Raw genomic sequence first — 26123 nt, forward strand, 5'->3', positions numbered from 1 at the left:
AATGAAGGAAAGATTACATAATTACATAATAACAGGTAAAGAAAGATTAATTATAAGGTTTTAATTTCAAATTTTTATATGGGCACACCACATTGTGATTCTCCATTTGTTTGTGATTGTCTAGATGCATTAGTCTACCAAGTGGAGGTCTATTCTTAGTGAAGTTAGTTTAGAGTGTATAGGCATATTAGGTTTATTTGGGCTAAGGGATATTTGAGTTTTTAGGTTTGTTGATATTTAGGGGTATCATTAGGGGGTGAGAATGCACCCAAATTCACTAAGACTATGGGTTTCATATTGATTTTTATATTTGAAAATTCATTTGTATCTTCCTTTTATCCATTGAGCTTTACATTCTTTCACTGTTGCATTTCATGAGATTATCCAAGCATTTAGATGTACTTTCAACAAGGGTTGACAAGTTATATAAATGAAATAGATTCTTAAAATAAATTCTTACCACATTGTGACATCCTCTTCCTCTTTCATCATGCAGTGCTCTATGAGCAACAAATTTTTCAAAACATAATCCTTAAGAAGGACCCTCTATTTAAAAAATATCCTCTTGATTGCAGTGTCATTTATTTCCTATGAATTTAACAATGTTTGGGCAAATTTTATGTCACTTCTGACGCCATAACTTGCATTTATAATCCATATTGAGAATCCACAACAAATTTAAAAATTGGTATTCATGTCCCACTCCATATATGTTTGCATTGACATGTTTCTTGTGTATTAGTTCTAAATCAAGTCTTTTCTTCGTGCCCATGTCTGAAAAAAAAAAAATGGCAGAGGGGCAAAAGAAAACATTGGGACTCGTAATAATTTCAGTCCTGTGTATTTCAGTCCTTAATAATAATTAATACTTCTAAATTTAAATACTAATTCTTTATATTTATATCAATAAGTTTTTATAATTTGACTCTAGATTTGATTGTTGAACATTTGGGATCACACGCGAGTCACTGAGTGGAATCCCAAAACAAATTCTTTGGACATCGGACTTCTCTCAGTGATGGGACACTAATTAATGCACCATTAACATGAGCTATATGAATTGCAGTGAAGTACACCAGTACCCCAAGTAATGTCTGCGCATTCTATAGCTTCAATTAAATTCCCCCGTCTCCATTTAACTTATTCCAAGTATTGTGTGTTGCCTATTTAAAAAATAAAGCGACGAAAATCTGGATCAGAGCAACAGTTGATCACCAAAATTATCTCCTATAAATTGGCAGGTAACCAGCACGTCCTTCTGTATCTTAGGCGGTCTTTTGCTTGAGAAATAAGCATTTTCAACAGCGGATATTCCACGGGCCAAGATAATCATAATCGAACAGTGAGAAAGTAGAAATGCGCGAAAAGAATCCTGTGATGCGAAAGGATGGATAAGACGAAGAAAGACGACAGCTATTCCACATCATCTTGCGATGAAGACGAGCCTATTAGTTGGAGAGGTTCAGCTGGGAGAAATACTAAAAAACGTTTTCTAGGTTTACACTTCTCTCTGAAATCCACCTTTGATGAATATTGCGAGCAGTTTAGTGATATGGAAGCCGAGTTGGTTAGATTGAAAAGAGAGAATAAGACCTTGGCTGAAAGAAACAAAAAGCAAGAGGAAGAGCTCAAGAGGGTTAAACAGCTAGAAGAATCTACCAAAAAACTAAAGGAGGAGCTCGAGAGAGCTAAAGAACGAGAAGAATCTAACAAAAGAATTCTTCAGCAATCAAGAAATAAACTGCGGGCGCTGTCTACAGCATTTGGGGCGATGAAAGAAGAATGTGATCAAATGTACAATCAGCACGGAGAGATTCCGCAAGTTTATAAGAGGAGAAAATACGTTCTTAAGGCTTACGAGGTCAATGACTTGTTGAATTGCCCAATTTGCTTGGAACCATGGACTCATTCGGGAGAACATATTGTCTGGTATGTTGCAGTGGCAAACGGGTCTCAAATTACAGTAACTTCTATTTTTTTTTCTGGTTTACCACAAGTCTAAAAATTGTGCATTACCTATACACAAATCTTGCACTACTCTCGGTCTCTTTTTTTAATATTAAAAAATAAAGAGGCCTTTTTTGGGGTTGCTCTATTGATCTATAAAATTGTCTCTTGATATATATTCTGAATAGAGCTACTATTATCTGACAGATTTGCTAGGACTTAATGTGTGTTGGGTGTCTTACCCTGCTCTGCTCTAATTTTTAGTGGCAAGCTTTTTTCTTTTTGAAAGATTAACCGAAAGCCAATTGCTTCATTAGTTCCTGCTTATATAGGCTGAGACCAGTGCTTTCAGCGCACTATACCAGATACTTTCCTCCTTACAACTGTGCTCGCAGAGAAATAAAAGGCTTATTCTATGGTCTGATTTTTCAATTTTCTCTTATATATTTTTTCCTTTTTCATATTTGGAAGTCATATTTTGCCAAGGTAACCAATTTTCCAATTAAGAAATTCTGAAAAAAGAAATCATGACAAATGATACATGAACAGGGGAAGTTTAAGTCATTCTTTAATGTTACAAACAGGTTTTTCTTTTTTCTTTTAATCTATTTAGTGAGACGGTTATGAATATTGTACCGGGTCTTCAAAATATTCTTTGTTTTAGGTGGCACATGTGAAACAGTTCACGTGCCTTGTCTATCTTACGCATTTTGCATACTTGCCTGCATCTGTACACAAGAACAGATGGCTTCAAGCCCCTCTTCAACTTGGCTTTTTGTCTATCTCCCTTTCATCGAATCTGGTCAGTGGCATCATGTGTAAGAAATTTATGCATAGCAGGAACAATGTAATGCATGACATAAACAATGCAGTACAACTTGTTTTACCTTGTTTCCGTTGTGTATAAATGTGTAATACTAAAGCATTGCTATAAATGTGTCATACTAAAGCATTGCAAACATGTTAACTCTAGCTTTCCATGAATGTGCCTTGTTAAACTTTGAAAGAGTGGGTTAAAAATTAATTAAGATAGAAAGGATTACATCAAGAAAAGTTCAACAAGGAGCTCTATCCTGAGCAACAAGTTCATCAAATTCTTGCACCATCTCAAAGGGAAGTTGCCCTCTATCAATAATATTCCAGCCTGGAGCATAACCAGAAGTCCATTTGGCTAAACATTCAGCAACTCTGTTCTATTCAAGAGAATGTAAGTAAACCTAATGAGCTCAAGAGAGGTACAAAATAGAAGAATCTGATTAACAACAGTGACCAGCTGCCAACTAACATCTTCAAGCTCCTGCGAGGAAAGCAAGTTCACCACCACTTGGGAGTCAAACTCACAGATAATCTTGCGCCATCCCCACAGACAACATTGTTCCACAGTATATAAAATGGCCTGAGCTTCCATCAGATTGTTAGTGTAATCACCCTTATGCACTGAGAAAAAGAATTTAACATCACCAAAACTACAATGGGCCACTCCCCCAATACCAGCAGAACCTGGATTCCCCCAGAAAGAACCATCAAGAATTGCTCTCATTCTCAATTTCGATGTGAAATAATTTTTATCCATTTTTGTTGTTCTGCTCATTATAGTTTATTGTTCACTTCAACATTCTAATGATTTGTTTATCCTACATGGTTTGCTTTCTTGTTCCTCAATATGTTACAAAATGCATTGTGGAAAAGGTCTTTTACAAAATGAAAGATTGACATCGGGAGTTAACATTGTTGTAGCATTGGTTTTGTTCAACTATTCTAATGATAGTCTTTGATAGCAATTACTAGAGCTGCTCTTTTTTCTCCTAATAGCTTTGTGACAGCCTTGGTGACATTATCTGTTAAAGAGCGTAGCAGAAACCAAAACAATACAGCACCTGAGACAACTAATAAAATTTACCTTCCTGTATATTAAAACTCATAGGCTCATAGCTAATGATATGTAGAAGTTCTCCATACTTCAGGGCACTTTATAGCTTCTATATGGTCTGGAATTCTTCCAACAAATTCTGAAAGACCAGGTCAAAGAACTGAAGTTATTTTCAGTGCACAAATGTAAACAAATTGACAGCCCAATATTATGAAGAGAGTTCAATGACTTGTCTGCTTCTGTGCATAGGTAGTAAGATGAGGTTCCTTTAGAATATTTATAAGGAAAAGAAGCTTTATAGCTGGGATGCAGAGTAATCCTAAGGCTCCCTATCAGAAAACATGTACAGGCCATGTCAAATGATAATAAATATGTATGCAATAAAATCATCTCCAACAATATGTTATTTTACTCCTTGGCCCTAGCCATCAATCAAATTCCAAAGGTGGCTGCATAGAATATTTACCATTTTCACGTCATGCTATGGAATTCTTAAACAAGATGACCATAACATTGAGTAAATTTCCAGCACTAGGTTTCAGATTATCAAAGCAACACCACACAGTCTGTCTGTTAGGCGAGGGAAATATATAAATCAGAGCCTGAGCACCAAGGAGATCTACAGGCATATCACCTGCGCGAAAACCTACAAGTGCTCCAATTGATGAGGTTGTGCCACATAAACTCTGCTCCAAGAGTGGATAGTGAATACTGTTTTTGGCTATACAAGCATTCATAATAACATCTGCAATAACAACACCGCCTTTCACAAGCGTAAGCACCATCACTGTAATGAAGTAGTCCTGACGTTAGGATTTGAGACATGTCATGGAGTCACATGCTTTGGGTTGGTATATAGTTGGAAAATGTGAGTTTCAACAGATCTATTCTCCAAGTTATGAGGATGGCTTTGAGAGTAGAGTGGAAAATGTGAGTTTTAACAGATCTATTCTCCTAGTTATGAAGATGGCTTTGAGAGTAGAAGTATTCGAGCCAAATCTTTTGGGGTTCCAATTCAATCACTGTTTTTAACAGGCTCTCCTACATTGATAGTTATGAAAGTTTTAGATTGTACTTCAGTGACCGGTTGTTTGGATAGATTGGATCATCATTCCAATGTTGGATATTGGCATGGTGATGAGGGTCCAACTACACATGACAATGGAGGTTATTCTTACACCAGCGGTAATGTTGTTTGGGAAGGTTGGGTGACGATGGGGAGCACTGCCGACATAGTGATTATACATATAGTATAACTATATTATTGTTATTAGCACTTGAAAAATTGCTGTTAGTTTTAGAATGACTGTATAATATGATAACTAGAGTTATAAGATTTTCACAATCTATTATAATGCTATAGAGTTTTTGAGTTCGATTTCATGGAGATTTCTGTCATCAACGTTTTGAATCACACTATGTGATCTATCATCAGGATGCAAGAGATCCTAAGAGAAAAGTGATAGGAAGAAGGGAGGAGATGAGAGATGAGGGAGACAAACAGATATCTAGGATGGGTAGAGGTCTTGTCTACCTTGCTATCTGTGTTTTTCTACCTCCTCTCACCTCCCCTCCCTTCTCCCTTCTTTTAGTGGTTTCTAAGTCTGCAATCTATCACTTTTCTCTTGGACTCTCTTGCATCCTGATGATAGATCCCGTAGTGTGATTTGAATCATTGACAGAAAATATCTTTACATAATCATACTGAAAATCTCTATAACATGATAACTAGATTCTAGTAGTAGTATTCATTGTTGAATAATTCAAATCACAAATGTCAAAATTTGCTCTTCTTTTAAAATTTATGTATCAAATGTTATATCAAACAATTGCTCTTATTTTGACCCTATAGTTTCTGATTTTTACACGGGAATGGTATTTGTTTGGCAGTCATGGGGTAAAAATCTTTTCATGAGTACTCATAAATTATAAAAAAGTTAAATAACATTCATTAATAGTTTCATTCCAATTCTGCTATATATATTATTTACCCAATAATGCTGTTGTCTAAGTTAGAATATAGTAACATACTAAGATTTAATAATCCAATCAGACTTTAGTTTGATGTTATTGTAATCCACCCATTTGAGTTGAGAGAACAACACTGTATATTGATGTTAAGCTTCAGAAATGAACAACAAATCATGGACAGGGTAATGCACATCTAGAAGTCCTGTCGATCCCTTTTCCCTGCATTTGGACCCCTGTAACTCCACGACCAGCAATAGTTTGAAGCTAGTGCTCGACTTAAGGCAACCTCTGATACCTTGAATAGATTACAATCTCCCTGAAAATCTGTGCATAGTGAAACAATTAGATTCACCCAGTCCAGGCGCCTACCATTAGGGTACAAACTTAGTTATCGATTCGGGATACGAATCCGATTCGGACACGTGAATCGGATCTGTGGATTCGTGATTTTTTCTTTTTCCGATTAAGATTCGTGAATATATATATATATATATATATATATATATATATATATATATTACTGATCTTGCCCGAGCCCCAACTAGTAACAGATATATATATATATATTTCTCTCATTTATTAGTATATATAATGCATAAAAAGGTCATTTTAGCTCTAGAAAGCCAAAAATTATATTTAAAAAAGTCATATTAAATAACTTAGACTCACTTAAACCTATCGATCCTTGAGGATTCACGCTGGATCCTTGAGGATTCGTGCCTGGATTCATGCAGATCCGGGCAGGATCCTTGTTTTACACAGTGGATTCGTCAAGATTCGTGGGCCATAAATCCGGACGAATCCACTGTGTAAAACAAGGATCCTGCTCGGATCTGCACGAATCCAGGCACGAATCTGGATCCGGATCGGACCTAAATCTGGATCTGGCCTTTAGGGCACGAATCCGGTAACTAAGGTTACAAACAATCAAAACGTTCACTTTACATGTGACATAGTTCTGTTTTACGTTATAAGTTTTAACTTTTGGGCATTCCTTTAATATTGTATTATTTTAATCTTAAAATTAAAAACAACGTACAAAGACTTAGGGTTAAAACTTAAATTTGAAGTTCAAATTTTATTTTGTTTATTTTTTCAAAAAATGCGCCTTTTTAGAATAAATATCTAGGAGACACTTGGAAGTTTCTTTGATATTTGGGTACTTTTGGGCGTCTTAGAAACTTTGCAACATTCCTAATTGGAGTCCCCTCCAAAGGTGACATTTCTTATTGGTGAAAAATCAAAGGTAACACCTTCATGTGGCAGATGTGGGCGACAATGGAGAGAAGCGTCATTGTCTTGGAAACTTTGAGATTTAGAGGTGAGATGTGTCTTTTTGCTTTAGCAGGAATGCTTTTAGGTGGTCTCGGTGACAATTTTCAAGTCTCCAAGTTTGAAAGATGAGTTTAAGTAATTTTAGACTGCTGGGAAGTCAAGTTTGTCTAGGATGTGGGTGCGAGATGGGCTCTAGCTAATCAAGGATATTGTGAGATTGAAATCAAAGGATTTGTGATGAAATGAGTTAGAACATTCAAAAATCCTTGTTCTAGTTTGAGTTTCATCGTGGAAAGTTAGGAAAGATTGTGGCAGGTAATACTGGTAAAGACGCGTTGAATCTTGAAATTTGCCCAAGTCTGAAATTTTTTGAAAACTCCCAAAATCTAGAATCTTTATTATAGCTCCTATGAGGCTGAAATCTATCTCAAACATCTTGCAAGTATTTATATTTTTAAAAGTTATATTTTAAATAAATCACCTCACCATTTGAGCTAAAAATTTGAAGTGACAAATTGAAATTTTCACATGTAAGATAGGGTCAGAAATATGAGAACCTTACAAATTTCAGCTTTTCAAATATTCCGCCCAGCTTTAAGTGATATTTCTATTAAAGCTATCAACTCTAATTTGATCACAAGGATGTAAAATGGCAAAAGGGCAAAATTGATTAAATTTGATGACTAGAGAAAAGTGTGGGGAATTTCCTCTAAGCCTAGGAATTCTGCACAAAATCAGTCCTCCATCCTCAAGATCTCCACCCAACAAGAAAGATCAATTTCAAAACTAAGTGCCTAAATGGAAGAGATAAATTCAATGAAAGGCAGATGCAAATGCTGAAAGTTGAAGGGGTTAGTGTTGAAAATGTGAAGGCAAGAAGGGAATTTTGACCAAGACAAGACATGCGAAGGCATGGCGGAATTCCTTTAAGCCTAAGAATTCCACCCTAAGGTAATCCTCTAAACCCAAAAATTCAGTCCCTCATCAAGAAGTGTTCCTTTGAAATTCGTCAACTCCCAATGGTGTGATTAAGTAAAAAGTGATGTTTGAAGAGGAATTTGGACAAAATCCTAAGGCAGAATCAAGCTTTTGAGAAAAAAATGATGGAAAAGCATAATGTAGCAAGTCTTCATCAGACCAAAATGCTGATTATGAAAAAGACTTAGCTAATTATGGATATGAAAAGGTGCTTGAGGATTGAAACGAGGGAATTAGAATGAAGTTGCACCTAATGTTCAAAAATCCAAATTCCTTTAAATCTCCAATCTTCGACATAAGCATATAGGGGTCGGAATTTCTGTCAGCCTGGGACTTTCGCTATGAACTCAATCAAAAGAGTAGATGCAAGACAAAACCAGAACCCTTCCGAGCCACTCAAAACAATGAAATTTGCTAAAGACTTGTGAGTTTATCAACAAAAAAATTTCTTGATAGGAGGGCAAAACTTTTCAGGAGAAAGGAATTTTGTTTACTTGTGCTCCTAATCTCCGCCATAGGCTGCAAAATTAAGGACAAGGTGACCAATTTGTATATGAAAGGGGTAGCAAAAAGATTTGTTTCCCCCTCATCAATGATATTTCAGATGCATCAAGAAGTGATTTGAACTAAGTTATGGCTTGGCAAAATTCATCTAAGCCCATGAATCCTTCCCAATCTTGGTCCTCCAAAGTTGAAATCTCTGCCATGGAGAAACTCAGCTCCAGTTGGCCTTAACTTGAGAATTTTTCATCTCAATCATCTCAAAACAAAAAAAAAATCGATTCTAATTAACATGTGAAATCAATCCAAGCAAGAGAGTTGATCCACCAAAGTTGTGTGAGCTGAAATAACATGGACGATAAATGTGTTCGGAAAGAGAAAAAAATGAATTGAATTTCATCCATAAACAAGTCGGTTAGTATGGAGGAAATAAAGGTCTAAACTCAAACAATTTTTTTGGCCTAATTAGAAACAAGTCGGCCCAAACTAAGGTCATGCCTTTTCATTGGACTTGGGAAGCTGATGCTTGAAAGTTTACTAATTGAGGGGGTGGATTGCACTAGTTGATCTGACAGGGTCTGACGCATGACAAGTGGATTCCACCGGTTGCTTTGGCAAGGTGAGCCAACCTTGCTGATTGGTGCAGGGGCACCTAATGAATTTGCCAGGAGAGGGGCCAAGTAGTAGGAATAAGAGTTTGGTATGTTGTAATAAACCCTTAGGGCAACAAACCTGGATAGGTTGAGCCTAGGGAACATTAGGATAAGATTGCGAACCCTATGTAATCAATAGATTAGGTTAATGTTGCATCTAGGCATAGTAGTCTTAAGTGGTCAAAAATCGGTCAACGCTTGGTCAAAGGTTGACCAGGGTTTGGAAAAGTCCTCATTATGGAAAAATACACCTTTCATAATGATTTGGAGTCATTTGGAAGAGTTCGGGGCAAAATATGAAAAGTTGCTCAAAAAGTTCAAAGTTGCAACTTGGCAACTTTTTTTTGACAAAATGTTGTCAACTTACCCAACCATGAGGAAATTCTGTTGGGGAAGGATCTAACTGCCTTGGGAAGAAAATTTAACCTATAAATAACCACTATTGGAGAGTTCAATCAACGGAGAGCAAGTTTGAGCAATTTTTGTCAATGCAACATTGCTGATCCGTACAAGCAGAGTTGGAATTTTTTTGAAAATGATTGAATGCATTTATTATTAGAGTTGTGATTGTTTACAAATGTTCTTACTTTTCTTCTGAATGAGTTTTTGTAGAGGAAGATAGAAGTTTGTATATATTTGCTTGGTTTTGCATCTTTCTAAGCAATTGGGCTTTTTGAAAACAAATGGAGTCTTCTTGGCATTTCACAACCTAAAACTTCCCATGGCTTAGTGGGATGTTAGGAATGTACACAATGGAGGTAGTTTAGAATGCTCAAGCCCTGGATCCAAGGGCTGGATACTCTATTGGTGAATTTGTGGGTGATCACTATGTGTTTTGAGCCATTAAACTGATGAAAAATGGGAAATAGGCCTTCTTGTGAGAATACAGACAAGATCAAAGACCTCAAACGTTCATGGTGGATGCTATAGGATCTAATGAAACTTTTTTGGATGTTTCATTAAGAGATTCAATCGTGAGACTAAGGGACAAGCTTGAAAATGGGGAAACCCTAGGTTTTTGAGGGTTTTGTGGTTAAGGCACTTAAAGGTAGAACCCACTTGGGAAACTCGGGAATTGGAAGCCTCATCCAAATAGGCATTTGAATCTATAAAAACTTTGGTGCCTTGTTCAGAGCAATTTGGAGTAAAGTTGGGAAAACCAGTTTTGGAGGGTTAATTCTATTAGGCCTAGTAGGTCCATTTGATGAGTTAGGAGGCTAGATTGTCGAATGACTTAAACAAATTGTAGGGGGTTGGACTCCTAATGCATCAAAGGAGTTAGTGAAGGTGTTGGACACCTTGTGAGGTAAAGATCATGCAGCAGGGGGTAAGAGTGTTGGGTGGGGGAGTAAGGGTTTCTAGGAAAAACCTTGAGCATTGTTACTAGGGAAGTATTTGGATTGAACTTAACCCTTGGAGGGTGAGAGTTCATTGGTAGGAGTTGTCACGGGGCTGGATTTTAGCTTATTCCCAGGTTAAGCCTTCTCCCTTAGAATCTCCAACAACGCGTGACACTGGGAATCCCTACTTCTAACTCCCCATATGGTCCAGCCATTTTCATTCACCCAGAGTATGCCTCTCCCAAAACTTCATCATGTGCCCACACACCTGATTGCCTAAACAAACACTCTTGCAGAATAGAAGTGCCTGCCGAACCACTTCATACTCTGGTTCTCTTCCTTTGCTTCTCCACGCACACATCCTCGAGCTACAAGCTCTACCCCTGTTCAACCCTAGGCTAAACCCCTGCTTAGCCCTTGTGATATCTTTCCCTTGGCGTCCCCCATAAGACCACCTTACTCCAATATCGGCCATATGTGATCTCAACTCCCCGAGTCTCTTGGCCACCCCTGATCACCCTTGATCTTCATAACGCCACTCTTGGAATGCACAGAACTACTATAGCTCCCCTTGTTCAACTCTACTAACTACTCGAGCCCAGTACTGCACCACTGCATCGAGAACTATTATGACCCCCTTGCTGAACACTACATCCACACTGGCTGACTTAGATCGTTGAGTCCTCCCTAGCTCACTACGCATACTTCCAAAGTATACTCGACACTACCATGACACCTTGGAACATTATAGAATCCTCTAGTCCAATCTTGCATGTTACCTTAACACGACTCTATCTCCACGACATTCTTTCTCTTGTTGGTCTCCTTAGCTCCCCATGAACCCTGAAGCCCAACCCTTGTTCCCCATGGAACTGTTGACTGCCTTAGCCAAACTCTGAATCCAAACACTGAGCCCCGACTGCCTCGACACCATGTCTATATCTACATGCCCTCGTTGGTGAACACTTTGTTCTCGTATGTCTGATGCACTTGAACCAACCCCTTCATGCATCCATGCAATCTTACCCAATCCATGGATCCCTTCGCAATACAAGACCTACTTGAGTTCCACACCCTAGCTTCATGATCCACCCAATCCCTTGGACGCTGTACTCCATTTCCAACTTGGCTATGCTACCATAGCTTCTCCTCTGAATCATTTCACTCATCCGCTTCACCCGTTTCAATCATGCACCACAAGCCATTGCTTCTAGCCATCTATCATGACTCACTTCCTTGAGTCATGTCCAACAACTACCTCTTCGGATGCTTGATACAGATCTGTCTCATGACTTGGCTCACTGTGAGCACTATCTTGGAACACTACATCCCGATCGCCATACTGGACCACCACAGTCTTTGAGATCCCATCCCAATGCAAACACTCAACCAAGCACCCTGGATGTTGACCCAGTGCCGCACCCCTTTGATACCGCTCTGCATAGATATCTAGCTCCATAACACATCCCCCCACAGCTAACCATAAGCCCCCAATGCGCCTACTCGAACTAACCATTTGCCTCCTACCACAAGACTAGGTACTCCACTTCCCCAGCTTTCAGACTTTGGACAAGCTCAAGGTAGTCATCGACAACATTGGCTTAGCTACTCCACTTCACTAAGTTAGGGACCCTTGTCTTGTTGCCAAGCCTCACCAAATTACGATACGGTGGAGCTACTCTTCTTCGCTCCAATGACTATGCATCACCTCTATCTCATTCAGAGAGTAGAGGGAAGGACTACTCTTCTTCGTACCTCTTGGGGGAGGTCGACTAGCCAAGCTACCCTTGATGCACACTGACACTTACCTTCCACAATTACACCTCATCTCGGCTCCATGCCTTGCCTATGCCACAACTATGCTAGAGGGAGCATCTTGTAGCATAGCCCCAGGATTGCACCTTGGCTCGGTTCCACACCATGCCTACACCAGAACTATGTTGGAGGGAACATCTCGCAACACAGCCCCAAAGGGTACACCTTGGATCATGTCCCATGACAAGATCCTACGCCACAACTATGTCTGCCTAGCACACGACATAGTCCCATCTTGCTCCTCAGCTCGGCCCATTCCTCGCCTACACCACACTTGTGTGCACCCAACTTTGTTGTACAGGCCCATAGCCTTTAAGTTTCATCTTGTGAATCAATAGCCCCTTACAGGAGTCTTGGGAAGACCCTAGAAAACCAATCTTTGGAAGGTTAGGAGAATCCCCTAAGCATCTTATTCAGAGTTAGATTTAGCACTTAAGATCTTACTGCATCATGGTAGTATTAGAGCAAGAGTTATAGAAGTTTAAGTCAGACACAGAGGAGTCAGTCTTCTTGGGAGAAACAGAAGTGGAAAGCATGACTCTTAAGGCTATGAGCATGAATACTGTAAAACAAATCTTCCAAGAAATGATGGAAGCCCATAAACAAGAGTTGAAGGGAGAACAAAGTAAAGGTAAAGATATGGGCAAGTTAACTGAATGGGGGATGTTGCTGATAATGAGGATGAGCCAGAGGCCACCACATCCAACTCTCTTGCTGCTACAACAACTGCAGCTGAGAATGAACAAAAACTGTTTGTGGATGCCTAAAGTACTTGAGTAGGGACCATTTTGATGGGTTACCTCTTTACCATGGAACTCTCAATGGAGAGGAAGTGTCGGATTGGATTGATGCATTAAACAATCACCTTGACATCAACGAGGTGACATAGGATAAAAGGGTTAGTGTGGCAAAGGCAAGGTTGAAAGGACCAACCTTGATATGGTGGAATGTAATGCAAGAGGAAAGAGTACAACTTGGCAAGAAGAAGATCACTTCTTGGGAAAGAATAGTGATTAGATTGAAGACTCAATTTCTACATGCAGATTATGAGGTACAAATGTACAAGAAGTTGCAACAATTTAGGCAAAAAGACCTAGATGTTAGTGGTTACACTGAGGAGTTTCATAGAATTAGTTTGAGATTCAAAAGGCAAGAGAATGAAGCAGAGAAATTGGCCATGTATTGGGCAGCCTAAGGAAAAACATTCAAGATGAGATAACCATCTTGGCACCTGAAATAGTGAACACATGTTTCCAACTAGCCTTGAGAGTAGAAGACTGAAGAGAAAGGTTAAGATAAAAAAGGTAGAAATTAGAGAGGGTTTAGAGAAAGAGGGTTCCCTAGTAGAGGATAGAACTACAATGGCAATAAGGAAAATGCTTAACTAGAGGGGTGTGGAGAGAGTAGTGTGAGGAGCACAAAGGCAATTTTAGAGGAAGAAGCCCATCTAGAAGCAGATTTGGAGGATGAGGCAAAAGCACTACTGTCTTCATAGGGAAATGTTATCATTGTGGACAAGTAGGGAACACTATGGGTAGATGTCCTGATAGGAAGACTAGTTCACAAATAATGGAGAGGACTACCTTAGTTCAAGAAGATGAAGCCAGTAGTGACTTCACCTATGGGCAAAATTGGACCAATCTATGAAGGAGAAAGTTTGATGTTGAGGAGGACATTGTTGAAGGTACCCCAACACAAGGAGCCACCACAAAGAAAGACCTTATTCAGGACCACATCCAAATCCCATGGCAAGCTGTGTAAAGTGATAGTGGATTCTGGTTCAAGTGAAAACATTGTAGCCTTAGAAATGGTAGAGAAACTAAAATTGAGTAGACTTCCACATGCAAGTCCATACAAGGTGTGCTGGCTAAACAAGGGACATGTTCTAGAGGATGAGCAAGCCTATGTAGAGTTTGAAATAGATGAATATAAGGATAAATTCCTATGTGATATTTCTACCCATGGATGCTTACCATCTTCTATTAGGACAACCATGGTAGTGTGATGTAAAAACAATGCATGATGGAGAGAAGAATGCATATGTTATCACTAAAAATGGAAGGAAGTTCCAAATGGATATGGGAGACGACAAAGCAATAGGTCTTAGCGTCATGTTATTTGGGGGGAAAGAGTTACTTAAGGTCCTAAAGACTGAGCCCGAACAAGAAGGGTATGCCATTGTCTTAAAGCCTAAAGAACCTAGAAAGGAGAAGGTTGTAGAGGTGCATAAGGAAGTGCAATAATTGTTGAAAAAATACTAAAATATTGTTGTCAAGACATACTAGATAGTTTACCACCTATGAGAGACGTGATTCATCAAATAGACCTAATACCAGCTTCCACCTTACCAACCGAGGCAGCTTATAAAATGATCCTTGCCTAAAATGAGGAAATAAGTAAATAGGTACAAGAGTTGTTAAACAAGGGCTTGATAAGAAGAGTCCAAGCCCATGTGCACTGCCAATAGTGCTAGCTCCCACAAAGGATGGCAAATGGAGAATGCTTACAGACTTGAGGGCCATCAACAAGATCACTATTAGATACATATTTCCTATGCCTAGGATTGAAGATTTTATGGACTACCTAGGAGGTGCTTGTGATTTTTCTAAGATTGACTTGAAGTCAGGATATCACTAAATTAGGATTAGACTTGGAGACGAGTGGAAGACAACCTTTAAGACCAATGAGGGCTTATATGAATGGTTGGTGATGCCATTTGGGCTCACAAGTGCACCTAGTACCTTTATGAGGTTAATGAATAAGGTATTGGTAGAATTTATTGGCAAATTTGTAATCATTTACATTGATGACATACTAATCTTTCACAAGACAAGAGAAGAACATTTGCAACATTTAGACATGGTCTTGAAGAAGTTACATCAAGAGAAGTTGATGATCAACTTGGATAAGTGTGAGTTCCTAAAAACTTAACTGAACTACCTTGGTTTTGTTGTGTCTCAAGGGTACTTGAAAATGGATATGTCTAAGGTAGAGGCTATCTTGAATTGGCCCACACCTAGGTTTGTTGGAGATATTAGAAGTTTTCAGGGCTTGGCATCATTCTATAGGAAGTTCATATGGAACTTTAGTCATATAGTGGAACGTATTGTTACATCCCAAATTTTGACCTAATTTAAAATATGCCGTTGAAGTTCACATGAAGTTAGTTGACAGTTAAATTGGTTATAATCTTGTGAAATGATAAGATGGTTAGTTGTTATAATTATGCATCACGAATTCATTCGGCGGATAGTCATTATGATTATTTATAACTTGTTTAATTGTGGAGAATTTCCTTGTAGGAAACACGTCGAAGGGGTGGAAGTATTGTCAGAAAAGAATTAGGCACAAGAGCATCACCATCACTGGGCAGAGGGGTTGAGGACCTAGCGACTTGAAATAGGATACATCTGTGGGAGCCGCATGAGCTATTTAAATAAATAGTTTAATTAAAATAATTGAATTATAAAATGTACCTCTTAAGGATTTAATATGATCTTTCACCACATTATTATAATAGATATATTTATATACGTGCATATAAATAACAAAATGAAATGGCACCATTATATTATAATAATTTAATTAAATGTTGTCACCTCATTAATATATTTATATGTGCTTATATAAATAATAATATTCAAGATATAATAACGTTTGAATTATGATAATATTTAAATTATAATCTTCCAACTCTATTCTTTTCTTTTAACCGATTAACATTTGACATGATAAATCGAAGTAATTATTGGAATTCGAATGGATTCTTTCTTTGAAACTAATGGAAGCTGACAAGTCACGTCTCGTTCCTTTTATGTGAACCTAGAAAGGAGTCGGATTCATTCTTTTCCCACTCGGCCATGATTCTTACTATCTCTACCACCTTATTATATTATATGGAATCGTAATAGGAGAAGAGGGTAATCATTTTTAAGCACTCGACTTCTTTTTATTAGTCACGACTAGACTTTTTAAATGAAAGTCGTGAGAGGAGTTGGAGACCTTTTTATTTTTTCTGGATTTGTTTATGCCGTTGTTGCTTTGAAACCTCCTTGCCTCTATAACGCCAAACTCTATTCTCATTGCCAGTTTTAATTTCCATCAATACCCTTGCAATCATCAAATCTTAACCTTGATTCCGACAATGTGATTTACCCTTTGTTGTACAAGTATTTTCGGCTAGGAGATCAGAAGTATATGTGCTGAAGGTGACGCCTACAATCAACTAAAGGGAAAATGATTTTAGATCAAATTATAAGTCGCAGACAATTCCGCACTTCATCAGGTCATGTAATGCCATATCTATATCATTTTATAATAGCCAGATAGATTCACAAGATTCTTTCTTTTCCAGATTTATCTTAGAGCAACAATATGAGTTTGCTGCATACTTCTTGTTCCTTGGAATTAGTCCTCTTCCTTTAGCCTTCAAAATAATGTAGATATAACCCTTATGAAGGTGTTTTTCCAAGCACAATAAAATTTGAAATGAAGTATACTATCCAATGATATTTTCCATATAGTCTCAAGAACATAATCTTCGGGGCACAGTTGTGATGAGCATACTAATCAGCGAATTTATGCATAGAGTAGTTTGCAGCGAGTTTCAGCATTCATCATGATGATATCTTGTTTGAATTTACAAATTGAACTTCTTTAATTTAGCTCTGTGCATGACAAGTGAAAGCCAGGAAAAACATAATATGGATCCATAATCATTATGCCAATGGATATTAGAATTAAACAATCAATTCTGGAATATTTAAAGAACATAATCATGTAATCACAGATTGTGAAATGCTGGAGGTATGCAATCTTCCTGAATAATTGATAGAGTTGTTTGCTCTGGGATTCCAAACACCTGAGACTCACTCGGCTATATTGCCAAGGAAAAGGGTGGAGAGGTGAGAGAGGAATTTGCAATAACAAGAAAACAGAATCAGATATGACATACAATGTTTATCATTTTAATATGAATTATATAATAGCTCATGCATGATTCTGTTTTTTGTAATCTCTTACTGTCATGTCGAGGGGTGTGGTTAGATACTAGGTTACTTAGCTAACGACAAGATGGTCCTTGTTTGTACCGGGTAGGGAGGGCCTTTCTCATTAGAGATTGTGTGGGGAGTAAGTTAAGGTCCGAGGTTGGGTGGTTAAGCCCCTGACAATGTTTCACCTCTTCCCAAGTTGTCGGATGTTCAACAGACAAAGATAAGCTATACATTCAATTGTTTGTCGGAAACAGGTATTTTACTTTTATGATATATGCAAGATGAAGGTAAGATTAATTGAATTATATCATCATTACAGTTATTTTACATTTAGTTGCGAGAGAAAGATTTATTTGATGAATTGTTATGTCAATCTTTCATTTATATTAATAATAAATATGAGCATATCTCCTAATCTTGAGTTATTGCCACAGTTAAGCAATTGGAAGGAAATAAATGATACAGTGGTATTTGAAGCCTACTTAATACAGTGGTATTAGAAGCTCTCATTGATACAGTGGTATCTAACGCCCTAAATGATCCAGTGGTAATTGAAGCCCTAATTGATACAGTGGTATCTGAAGCCCTAAAAGATCCAATGGTAATTGATGCCCTAATGGTTATAGTGGTATGTGATACCCTAATTTTTATATAGTGGTATTTAATGATAATCGTCATTTGATTTTGATTTAGCAATATTGGATGGAAGTTGTTATATGATATAGTTATAGTGGTATTTGTGGACTAATTTGGGTGATTGCAGAAGCATCCCTAGTTTTGACTTTGACCTCAAATTCCATGGTATGTGGCTTTCAATTTCTATAGTAAATTCATTTGATGGTGTTTTAAGTTCATAGTTAAGAAATTTTGTTAAACTGATTTTAACCGTCAATCACTTTCATATGAACGAAATTGATTTAACTGGCTTATTCTGAAAATGAAGTAATAATTGTATTTCTTCGAGTATGTTAGTTGTTAATTAAGACTCGGGAAAAGTGTTTGTTACACCGATACTTAACACCATCAAAGTGGGGATCAAATGCAAGTTTGCTTGGGCACTTAGAGAAGATGAGAGTTTTGAACTCTTGAAGAAGAAAGTAATAGAGTTGCCTATGCTTAAGCTACCAGATTTTCACAAGACTTTCATAGTGGAATGTGATGCTAGTAGCCTAGCCATTGGGGCAGTATTGAGCCAAGAGGATCATCCAATAGCTTTTGTTTTAGAGAAGCTTAATGAGGCTAAGCAAAAGTACTCTACATATGACTTAGAGTTGTATGCTATGGTACAAGCACTCAAAAAGTGGAGGCACTACTTGCTTCCAAAGGAATTCATTGTTTATATAGGCAACCATACATTGAGTTCCCTTAATAGGCAGGATAAGCTCGATTAAAATACCTAAAGTGGATTGAATATCTGTAGGCATATACATTCATCATTTAGCACAACAAAGGAACCTCAAACAAAGTGGCCAATGCCCTTAGTAGGAGAATAATGGAAATACAAGAGGTTCAGTTGCAAAGTTTGGGTTTGGAGACTCTTAAAAACCAGTATGTTGAAGACAAGGATTTTGCAGATGTAAACAAAATTTGTTTTGATTTTGCTAACACTTTACACGTTGAATATGCTGATTAATTGTTACAGGAAGGGTTTCTCTTTAAGGGATCATAGTTGTGCATTCCACCAGGGTCCATGAGGACTAATATTATCAAGGAGAAACACCAAGGAAGCCTTGGAGGTCCTTTTGGGTATGAAAAAACTTTGGAGTAGGGGAATAGGTCCTATTATTGGCCTAAAATGTATCAAGATGTCAGACAATTGTGGAGCAATGTACTATATGTTAGAGGGGAAAAGGAACATTATCTAATGCAAGACTATACCGACCTCTAGCCATTCCAACTAGGCCTTTGGAGTGCCTTAGTATGGACTTTGTTTTGGGCCTACCTAAGATAGTGAGGGGCTATGATGTTGTTTATGTTGTGGTAGACCGGTTTAGCCAAATGGCGCACTTTATCCCGTGCAAAAGTACAAATGATGCTTCCTACATTGCAGGGCTATTCTTCAAGGAGGTTGTAAGAATTCACGGAGTACCACCGAGCATAGTAAGTGACAAAGATTCTAAATCTGTGCGACACTTCTGTAGAACTTTGTGGAAGAAGCTAGGAACCAATCTGTCATTTTCTTTAGCCTACCATCCATAGTCATATGGTCAAACTGAGGTTGTCAACAGGTCATTGGGAAATTCTTTAAGGACTTTAACGAAACAAAATGGTCAAGTATGACATCTAATAATAGGACAAGCAAAATATGCCTATAATGATTCTCTGAATATAAGAGAGGAAAGAGTCCTTTTGAAATAGTTTATGGGTATCATCCTTGGGGCGTGTTAGAGCTTAGAGATCTCAAGGACATGGAGAAAAGAAGTGCATTGGGAGAGAACTTTGTTGAACATATCAAATATATTCATGATAAAGTTAAGCAAGCTCTGCAAAAAAGTGTAGAGAAATACAAGGAGAAAGCAGAAAAGACTAGGAGAGAGGTCAAGTTTAAGGTGGGTAACTTGGTCATGGCCTACCTTAGGAAGGAGAGGTTGTCTAAATGGAAACCTACCAAGTTGTTGATGGAGAAGATAGGGCCATTAAAAATACTACACATGTATGGAGCCAATGCATATGAACTAGAATTGCCACCTAATTTGGGCATATCTCCAATCTTCAATTTGTGTGACCTCTATGCTTATAAAGGTTCACTTAATGGTCTTAAATCCACATCAGTGCAAACACCTCAGGAAGTTGATTGAATTACAAACCTTCCCTCACCTCAGCTAATGCAATTGGAGTGTATCTTGGGCACCAAGGTGGTCAAACAAACTAGGAAGGGCACTTACAAGGATTATCTAGTTAAGTGGGGTGGCCTGCCTGAGGCGGAAGCTACTTGGATGTCTGAACTAGACATCATCAAACATGGCAGAACCATTTCAGACTTATCAACTCATGGGACATGAGTTGTTTTGTACCTCAGGAGTATGGTACAGGGGCACCTAATGAATTTGCCAAGAAAGGGGCCAAGTAGTAGAAATAAGAGTTTGGTGTGTTGTAATAAACACTTAAGGCAAAAAACTTGGATGGGTTGAGCCTAGGGAGCATTAGAATAAGATTGGGAACCCTATGTGATCAATAGATTAGGTTAATGTTGCTTCTAGGCATGGTAGTCTTGAGTGGTCAAACTTGGTCAAAGGTTGACCGAGGTTTGGAAAAGTCCATTTTATGGCAAAATACACCTTCCATAATGATTTGGAGTCAATTGGAAGAGTTTAAAGCAAAATATGAAGAGTTCTCAAAAAGTTGTGAAGTTGCAACTTTGCAACGTCGGCAATTTTGCAACCTTTTTTTGACAAAATGTTGTCGACTTACTTAACCATGAAGAAATTCAGTTGGGGAAGGATCTAACTACCTTGGGAAGAGTATATAACCTATAAATAACCACTTTTGGAGAGTTCAATCAATGGAGAGCAAGTTTAAGCAATTTTTTGTCAATGCAACATTGCTGATCCGTATAGGCATAGTTGGAATTTGCTTGAATAGGATTGAATGCATTTAGTATTAGAGTTGTGATTGTTTATTGATGTTCTTACTTTTCTTCTGAATGAGTTTTTGTAGAGGAAGATAGGAGCTTGTATATATTTGCTTGGTTTTGCATCTTTCTAAGCAACTAGGGTTTTGAAGACAAATGGAGTCTTCCTGGCATTCCTAGGGTTTTGAAGACAATGGAGGTAGTTTAGAATGCTCAAGCCCTGGCTCAAAGGATTGGATACTCTATTGGTGAATTTGTGGGTGATCACTATGTGTGTTGAGCCATTGAACTGATGAAAAATAGCAAACAGGTCGTCTTGTGAGAATAGATACAAGATCAGAGGCCTTAAACATTCATGGTGGATGCTATAGGATCAAATAAGACTAGTTTGGAAGTTTCATGAAGAGATTTCACCATGAGACTAAGTGGACAAGCATGAAAATAGGGAAACCCTAGGTTTTTGAGAGTTTTGTGGTTAAGGCACTTGAAGGCAAAATCCACTTCGGAAACTCATGAATTGGAAGCCCTATCCAAATGGGTATTTGAATCTATAAAAACTTTGGTGCCTTGTTCAGACCAATTTGGAGTAAGGTTGGGAAAACCAATTTTGGAGGTTAATTCTATTAGGCCTAGTAGGTCCATTTGATGAGTTAGGAGGCTAGATTGTCAAATGACTTAAACCCATTGTAGGGGGATGGAATCCTAATGCAACAAAGGAGTTATTAAATGATCCGGGGAATATTTTCACCAAAAATTGAAGTATCTCCAAAACTCCAATAAATGGCATAAGTTTTAAGTCCTCAAAATTCTGCACCCAATGCAATTCGAACGGGCGAAAAAGGAGTTCGTACGCAAAAGTTATAGCCACTCAAAGTTTGGTCAAACTAGGTATAGAGGTCGTCAAAAGGTGAAAAAATAATCATCTCAAAAGTGGTCAACAATGGATTTCAAATTGAAGATCTCGTTGAGAGCTTTCCAGCGACGTTCGTTTCGTCAAAAAAAGAGCTCGTATGTGAAAGATATGCCCGATTGAAGTTTGGGATGATGAGGTGGAAAAAATTTTTAAAAATAAAATAAAATAATAATCGCAGTGCCGGGTTTTGAACCCGTGACCAACGGCCCCTAAAATTTGACCGGTGGCCATTACACCACCAACAACTTTTGAAATGTAATTAAGAAATGTTTTATTTATGGTTTTAGTGGCGGTGGTAATTGGAGTAAAAGACAAGAGGTCGGTGTGGGGTTGGAACCGCCGACCTCCATTATCATAAAAGACCTTGTTGCCATCACGCCACATGAGTGGCTTTGCTTATAATATGCGTCGTTTTTATTTATCTTTAAACAATGCCGATTCCTCCTTTCTTAATTAAGGAGATTTGTTGGAAACTAACCCTTAAAAAGGGGATAATGACAAATTCCTAAAATGACTAAGGCCTGATTTCGAAGGTGGACTGTTGTGAAGGCCTATTATTAGAGTTTTTTTGTTTTTCCCTATTTTAGGCAAATATTTGTATAAAAAGAGGGTTTAGGGGCCTTTTGAGGCATGAAAGTTAAGGGAGAAATTATGCAAATGGTGAGAGCGATTTCATGTATTTGGAGACTTAATGATTTTTCCTGCACATAGAGGAATTTTGCTGCGTGTGCTTGAAGGGAATTGTCACAAATCATTTGTATTGATTTATTGGAGTTAATCAGATCGGTCCCCCTATTGGAGCTGGACCCGGAGACATAGTCCTTCTCGGATGAACTCCGAAATCAAATGTGTTGTGTCTCTATCTCTCTTTCTATCATCTCATCTTGTGTTTTCTTATGTGCAATTACGTTAATTTTCCTTTATTAAAGCTTTAAAATTAACTTTATGTAATTGGTTAACATTATCTGTAATAGTCTTAGATCCTAGAAATCAGATCATTAAAGGTGTTGGACACCTTGTGAGGTAAAGATGCTGCAGCAGGGGGTGAGAGTATTGGGTGCGGGAGTAAGGGTTTCTAGGAGAAACCTTGAGCATTGTTACTAGGGAAAGTATTTGGATTGAACTTAACCCTTGGAAGGTAGGAGTCTTGGGAAGACCTAGAGAACTAATCTTTGGAAGATTTGGAAACATGAGTCAGATTAAGCACTCAAAAGCTTACTGCATCACTAATCAACTAAGTCGTTCTTAACAAAACCTTGATATCTTCTCAATGCTATTGATTAGCTCAAACCCAAACATGTGACCATTGCTTTCTTAGTAAAATTTGCCTTTTCTGAGTATTTTCTAATATTTTCAGTTACATATAACTTGCAAAATGTCAAACTATTGGTAGTCTACCCTACCAACTAAACCTGTCAATGGAAAGAAAAAGAGGGGTTCCCCATTTACAATAGGGTGATGGTGTGAAAACCTTACTAAAAGACAGGAATGCATTCCCTGACGAGCTGGACGTCTATGAACTTCAAGAAGTTTATGACATTATTTTGGTAATAGCTTCTTTCAAAGACAATACATATCCGAGGCTCCAACATTTCATGAAATGAAGCAGACCGTCTTGATCCATATGCATATACAGATCAGATGTTTCCTATTGCGACATGACAAGTTTTCCGTGCTTTAATCAAACTGAGTTTTACGGTTTCTATTATAGTTGATGTATTCCAAGCTGCCACCATATGCATGTCCATGTAATGCTCGGTTGAGGTTTATATGTGTAGCTAGTAATATCGACTCTTGTCATGAATGCTTGTATGACAGTGAATGGGATAAGATCTTATGATTAATTCCTCTGATTGTTTTAGGTGTCTTTAAGGCCCGCTGAGTGGATTGGTTGGTGTCTTTTGTTGGTCACTTTCCAATCTCAGTAAGATGGGCAATATTGAAACGAAGCTGTTCGAACTCTCGGCAGGGACTGCTGTTACATCGCAGCTCTTGTTTATGTGTTGATATTGTGATTTTTCATTTCTTTAAGTCACGGAGCATGCTTTGACCGGCAACCATTTCCCACCCAACAACCTTAATAAATTATCTGAACTGAGTTATGGTTCCTTTTTAGGTGCTTCTCATCTCACATTAATGATGTTCCCGGCCAGAAGGATTAAAGGGGAGTTTGGAGGAACCATTAAAGATATCTCGTAAGCTTTTTATATTTAATTTTCAGGGGTGGATGAATCATTTAAGATATGGAGAGTTTCTTTTGTGGAGGGATTTCTTATGGAGGAGGTAGACATGGACTAAAATCAGTTGTTTGGTAGAGTATTTTAATAGCTATGTTAAAACTCATTAAAGATTTTTAAAAACAAAAGACATATAAATGTAAAAGAAAATAAAGTGATGCTACATTATCAGATCAATTAAATTTGATAGTTGGCAATTATTAGTCTTAATTATTTGGATCTTTATTAGACATGTCAATGAAAATAAATAAATTGATGTGGCATCATATTTGATCATTTTTACTCAAAACTAAATTTTATTAGGACATTGAATAGGTACATTGTTTTACAAATGTGAGAGTGATTTGAAACACTAGTGTTAGATTTTGGGATTAATGAAGTTAGAATGTTCTACAAAGTAGATTTTTTTTTTTTAGTTTAATCATTTTTTTTATAATATCCATAAAATTGTTAGTTACTTGATAAATGAACACAACTTATGTTGATATCTTTTTGGGTGAAAAAAGTTTGAGAGTTGAATGATATATATTTGCCAGTCACAAGATAATACAAGATTTGATATTATCAATAAAATTGTTTTGTTTCTTAATATACAAACACAATTTTTTAAAATATTCTTTTAGCTGAAATATGTTGATAACTGAAAGTATCCATTTTGCCAAAGTCACCAGCGCACAATCTTAATCTTATCCCATACTTATTGATACTTGATGGATGGTATGACGAAGGAACATACCTTCACCCCTGTCAATTAAGCTACAATTAGTTTAGATGTTAATATTGTACCTATAATCTGATGTTTGTCTTTTTAATTTTCTCCTTTACTTTTTGATAAGGGGCATTAGTTTAGTAGAGTTATGCCATATTGTTCCACCATTTTGATTGATAGGGGAGAGTGTCTGCATAATCATTCTATAATTACTTGTAACCTGACTGAATGTTTTCAATCTTAAAGTAGTGGATACAAAGTATAAAGGTTTATCCTCTAATTTAATTGACATCCATGATGATTTTGTGATCTTTATTAAAATTTATAAATATAATATTACATTGAATTATTTTATTTCATATTCTAATTATTGAATTGTAAAGAGAACAATTGTTCTACTGTTTAATTCTGTTTGGAATACTTATTTTATTGTCAAGTCTAACATATCTAATTGTGAAACTCAGTTCTCTTTCCTGCGGCCATTTCTTTGGCAAATCATGTATAACACGATGGATTTCAAGAAATGGAAGGCGTAGTTTTTCTACTGTATGTGAAATTTAATACATCTTCTTATTATCTAATTTGATTCATTTACCTTACATATTTTTTTTTAACTTAAAAAACTTTTTAAACAAATGATTGCAGTGCCCAGTATGTACGAGTACAGTTACTTTAAGTGATATTAGACGTCATTATGTATCTCAGATTTATGATGGGGCACTTGCACACGGGGATTAGTTGGTTCTATTGAAAACCTTAGGAGGAGATATATGATACTATTTATGTTAAAAGAGGAACTTCTTTTATATTTGACAATATTTAGTTTAAATTTGGAAAATGTTGTAAATGGATCATTAGAGACTATGGAATATATAATTTAGAATTATTAGGAAATTGTTTCAATTTAGATATTAAATTTTAACAAATTTCTTCTTCTAAATTGATAAGCACTAGAGAAATTGGTATACAACTTTTTTCCTTTAGAAATTGTTTCAATTTAGACATTAAATTTTAACAAATTTCTTTCAAATTGATAAGCACTAGAAAAATTGGTATACATCTCTTTCTAAATAGAACTTTTTTCCTTTATTTTTTATGGTTAAAAATTTCAGATGATATCTTAGTAAAACAGTTGTTTGTCAAGTGTAAAAAGAAATGTTCATCTTGTTATCCGTTTAGTTGTGGTTGAACAATATCAGTTTTAATATGTTCTCATAATTTTATGCTGAACAATTTTAATTGTTAATGTATTTTTTTATAATCAATGTTAAATACTGATACCAAGTAGAAGGGATACTAAACAGATTTTCACTTTGCAATGGTAAATAAATGTACATACTAATTTAATG

At 37.0% G+C, this 26123-nt stretch overlaps 1 protein-coding gene across 2 annotated transcripts; it reads left to right on the forward strand.

Moving 5' to 3' along the window:
- Window positions 1-965: 965 nt before the first annotated feature.
- LOC149558116 (uncharacterized) lies at window positions 966-25668 on the forward strand. 2 transcript variants are annotated; one of them, XM_089786094.1, is made up of 3 exons: window positions 966-1939; window positions 25239-25320; window positions 25420-25445. In XM_089786094.1, exons 1-2 carry the CDS (start codon window positions 1388-1390, stop codon window positions 25308-25310), a joined length of 624 nt encoding a protein of 207 aa, XP_089642220.1. In that variant the 5' UTR covers window positions 966-1387; the 3' UTR covers window positions 25311-25320; window positions 25420-25445. The 2 variants fall into 2 exon arrangements, with proteins under 2 accessions (XP_089642220.1, XP_089642218.1); XM_089786092.1 differs by having other exon boundaries at window positions 972-1929; window positions 25420-25668.
- Window positions 25669-26123: the final 455 nt, after the last annotated feature.

The sequence above is a fragment of the Cupressus sempervirens genome, chromosome 5 (assembly GCF_028749045.1).
Source record: "Cupressus sempervirens isolate cs-2001-9-10 chromosome 5, ASM2874904v1, whole genome shotgun sequence".
NCBI classification, from domain to species: domain Eukaryota; kingdom Viridiplantae; phylum Streptophyta; class Pinopsida; order Cupressales; family Cupressaceae; genus Cupressus; species Cupressus sempervirens.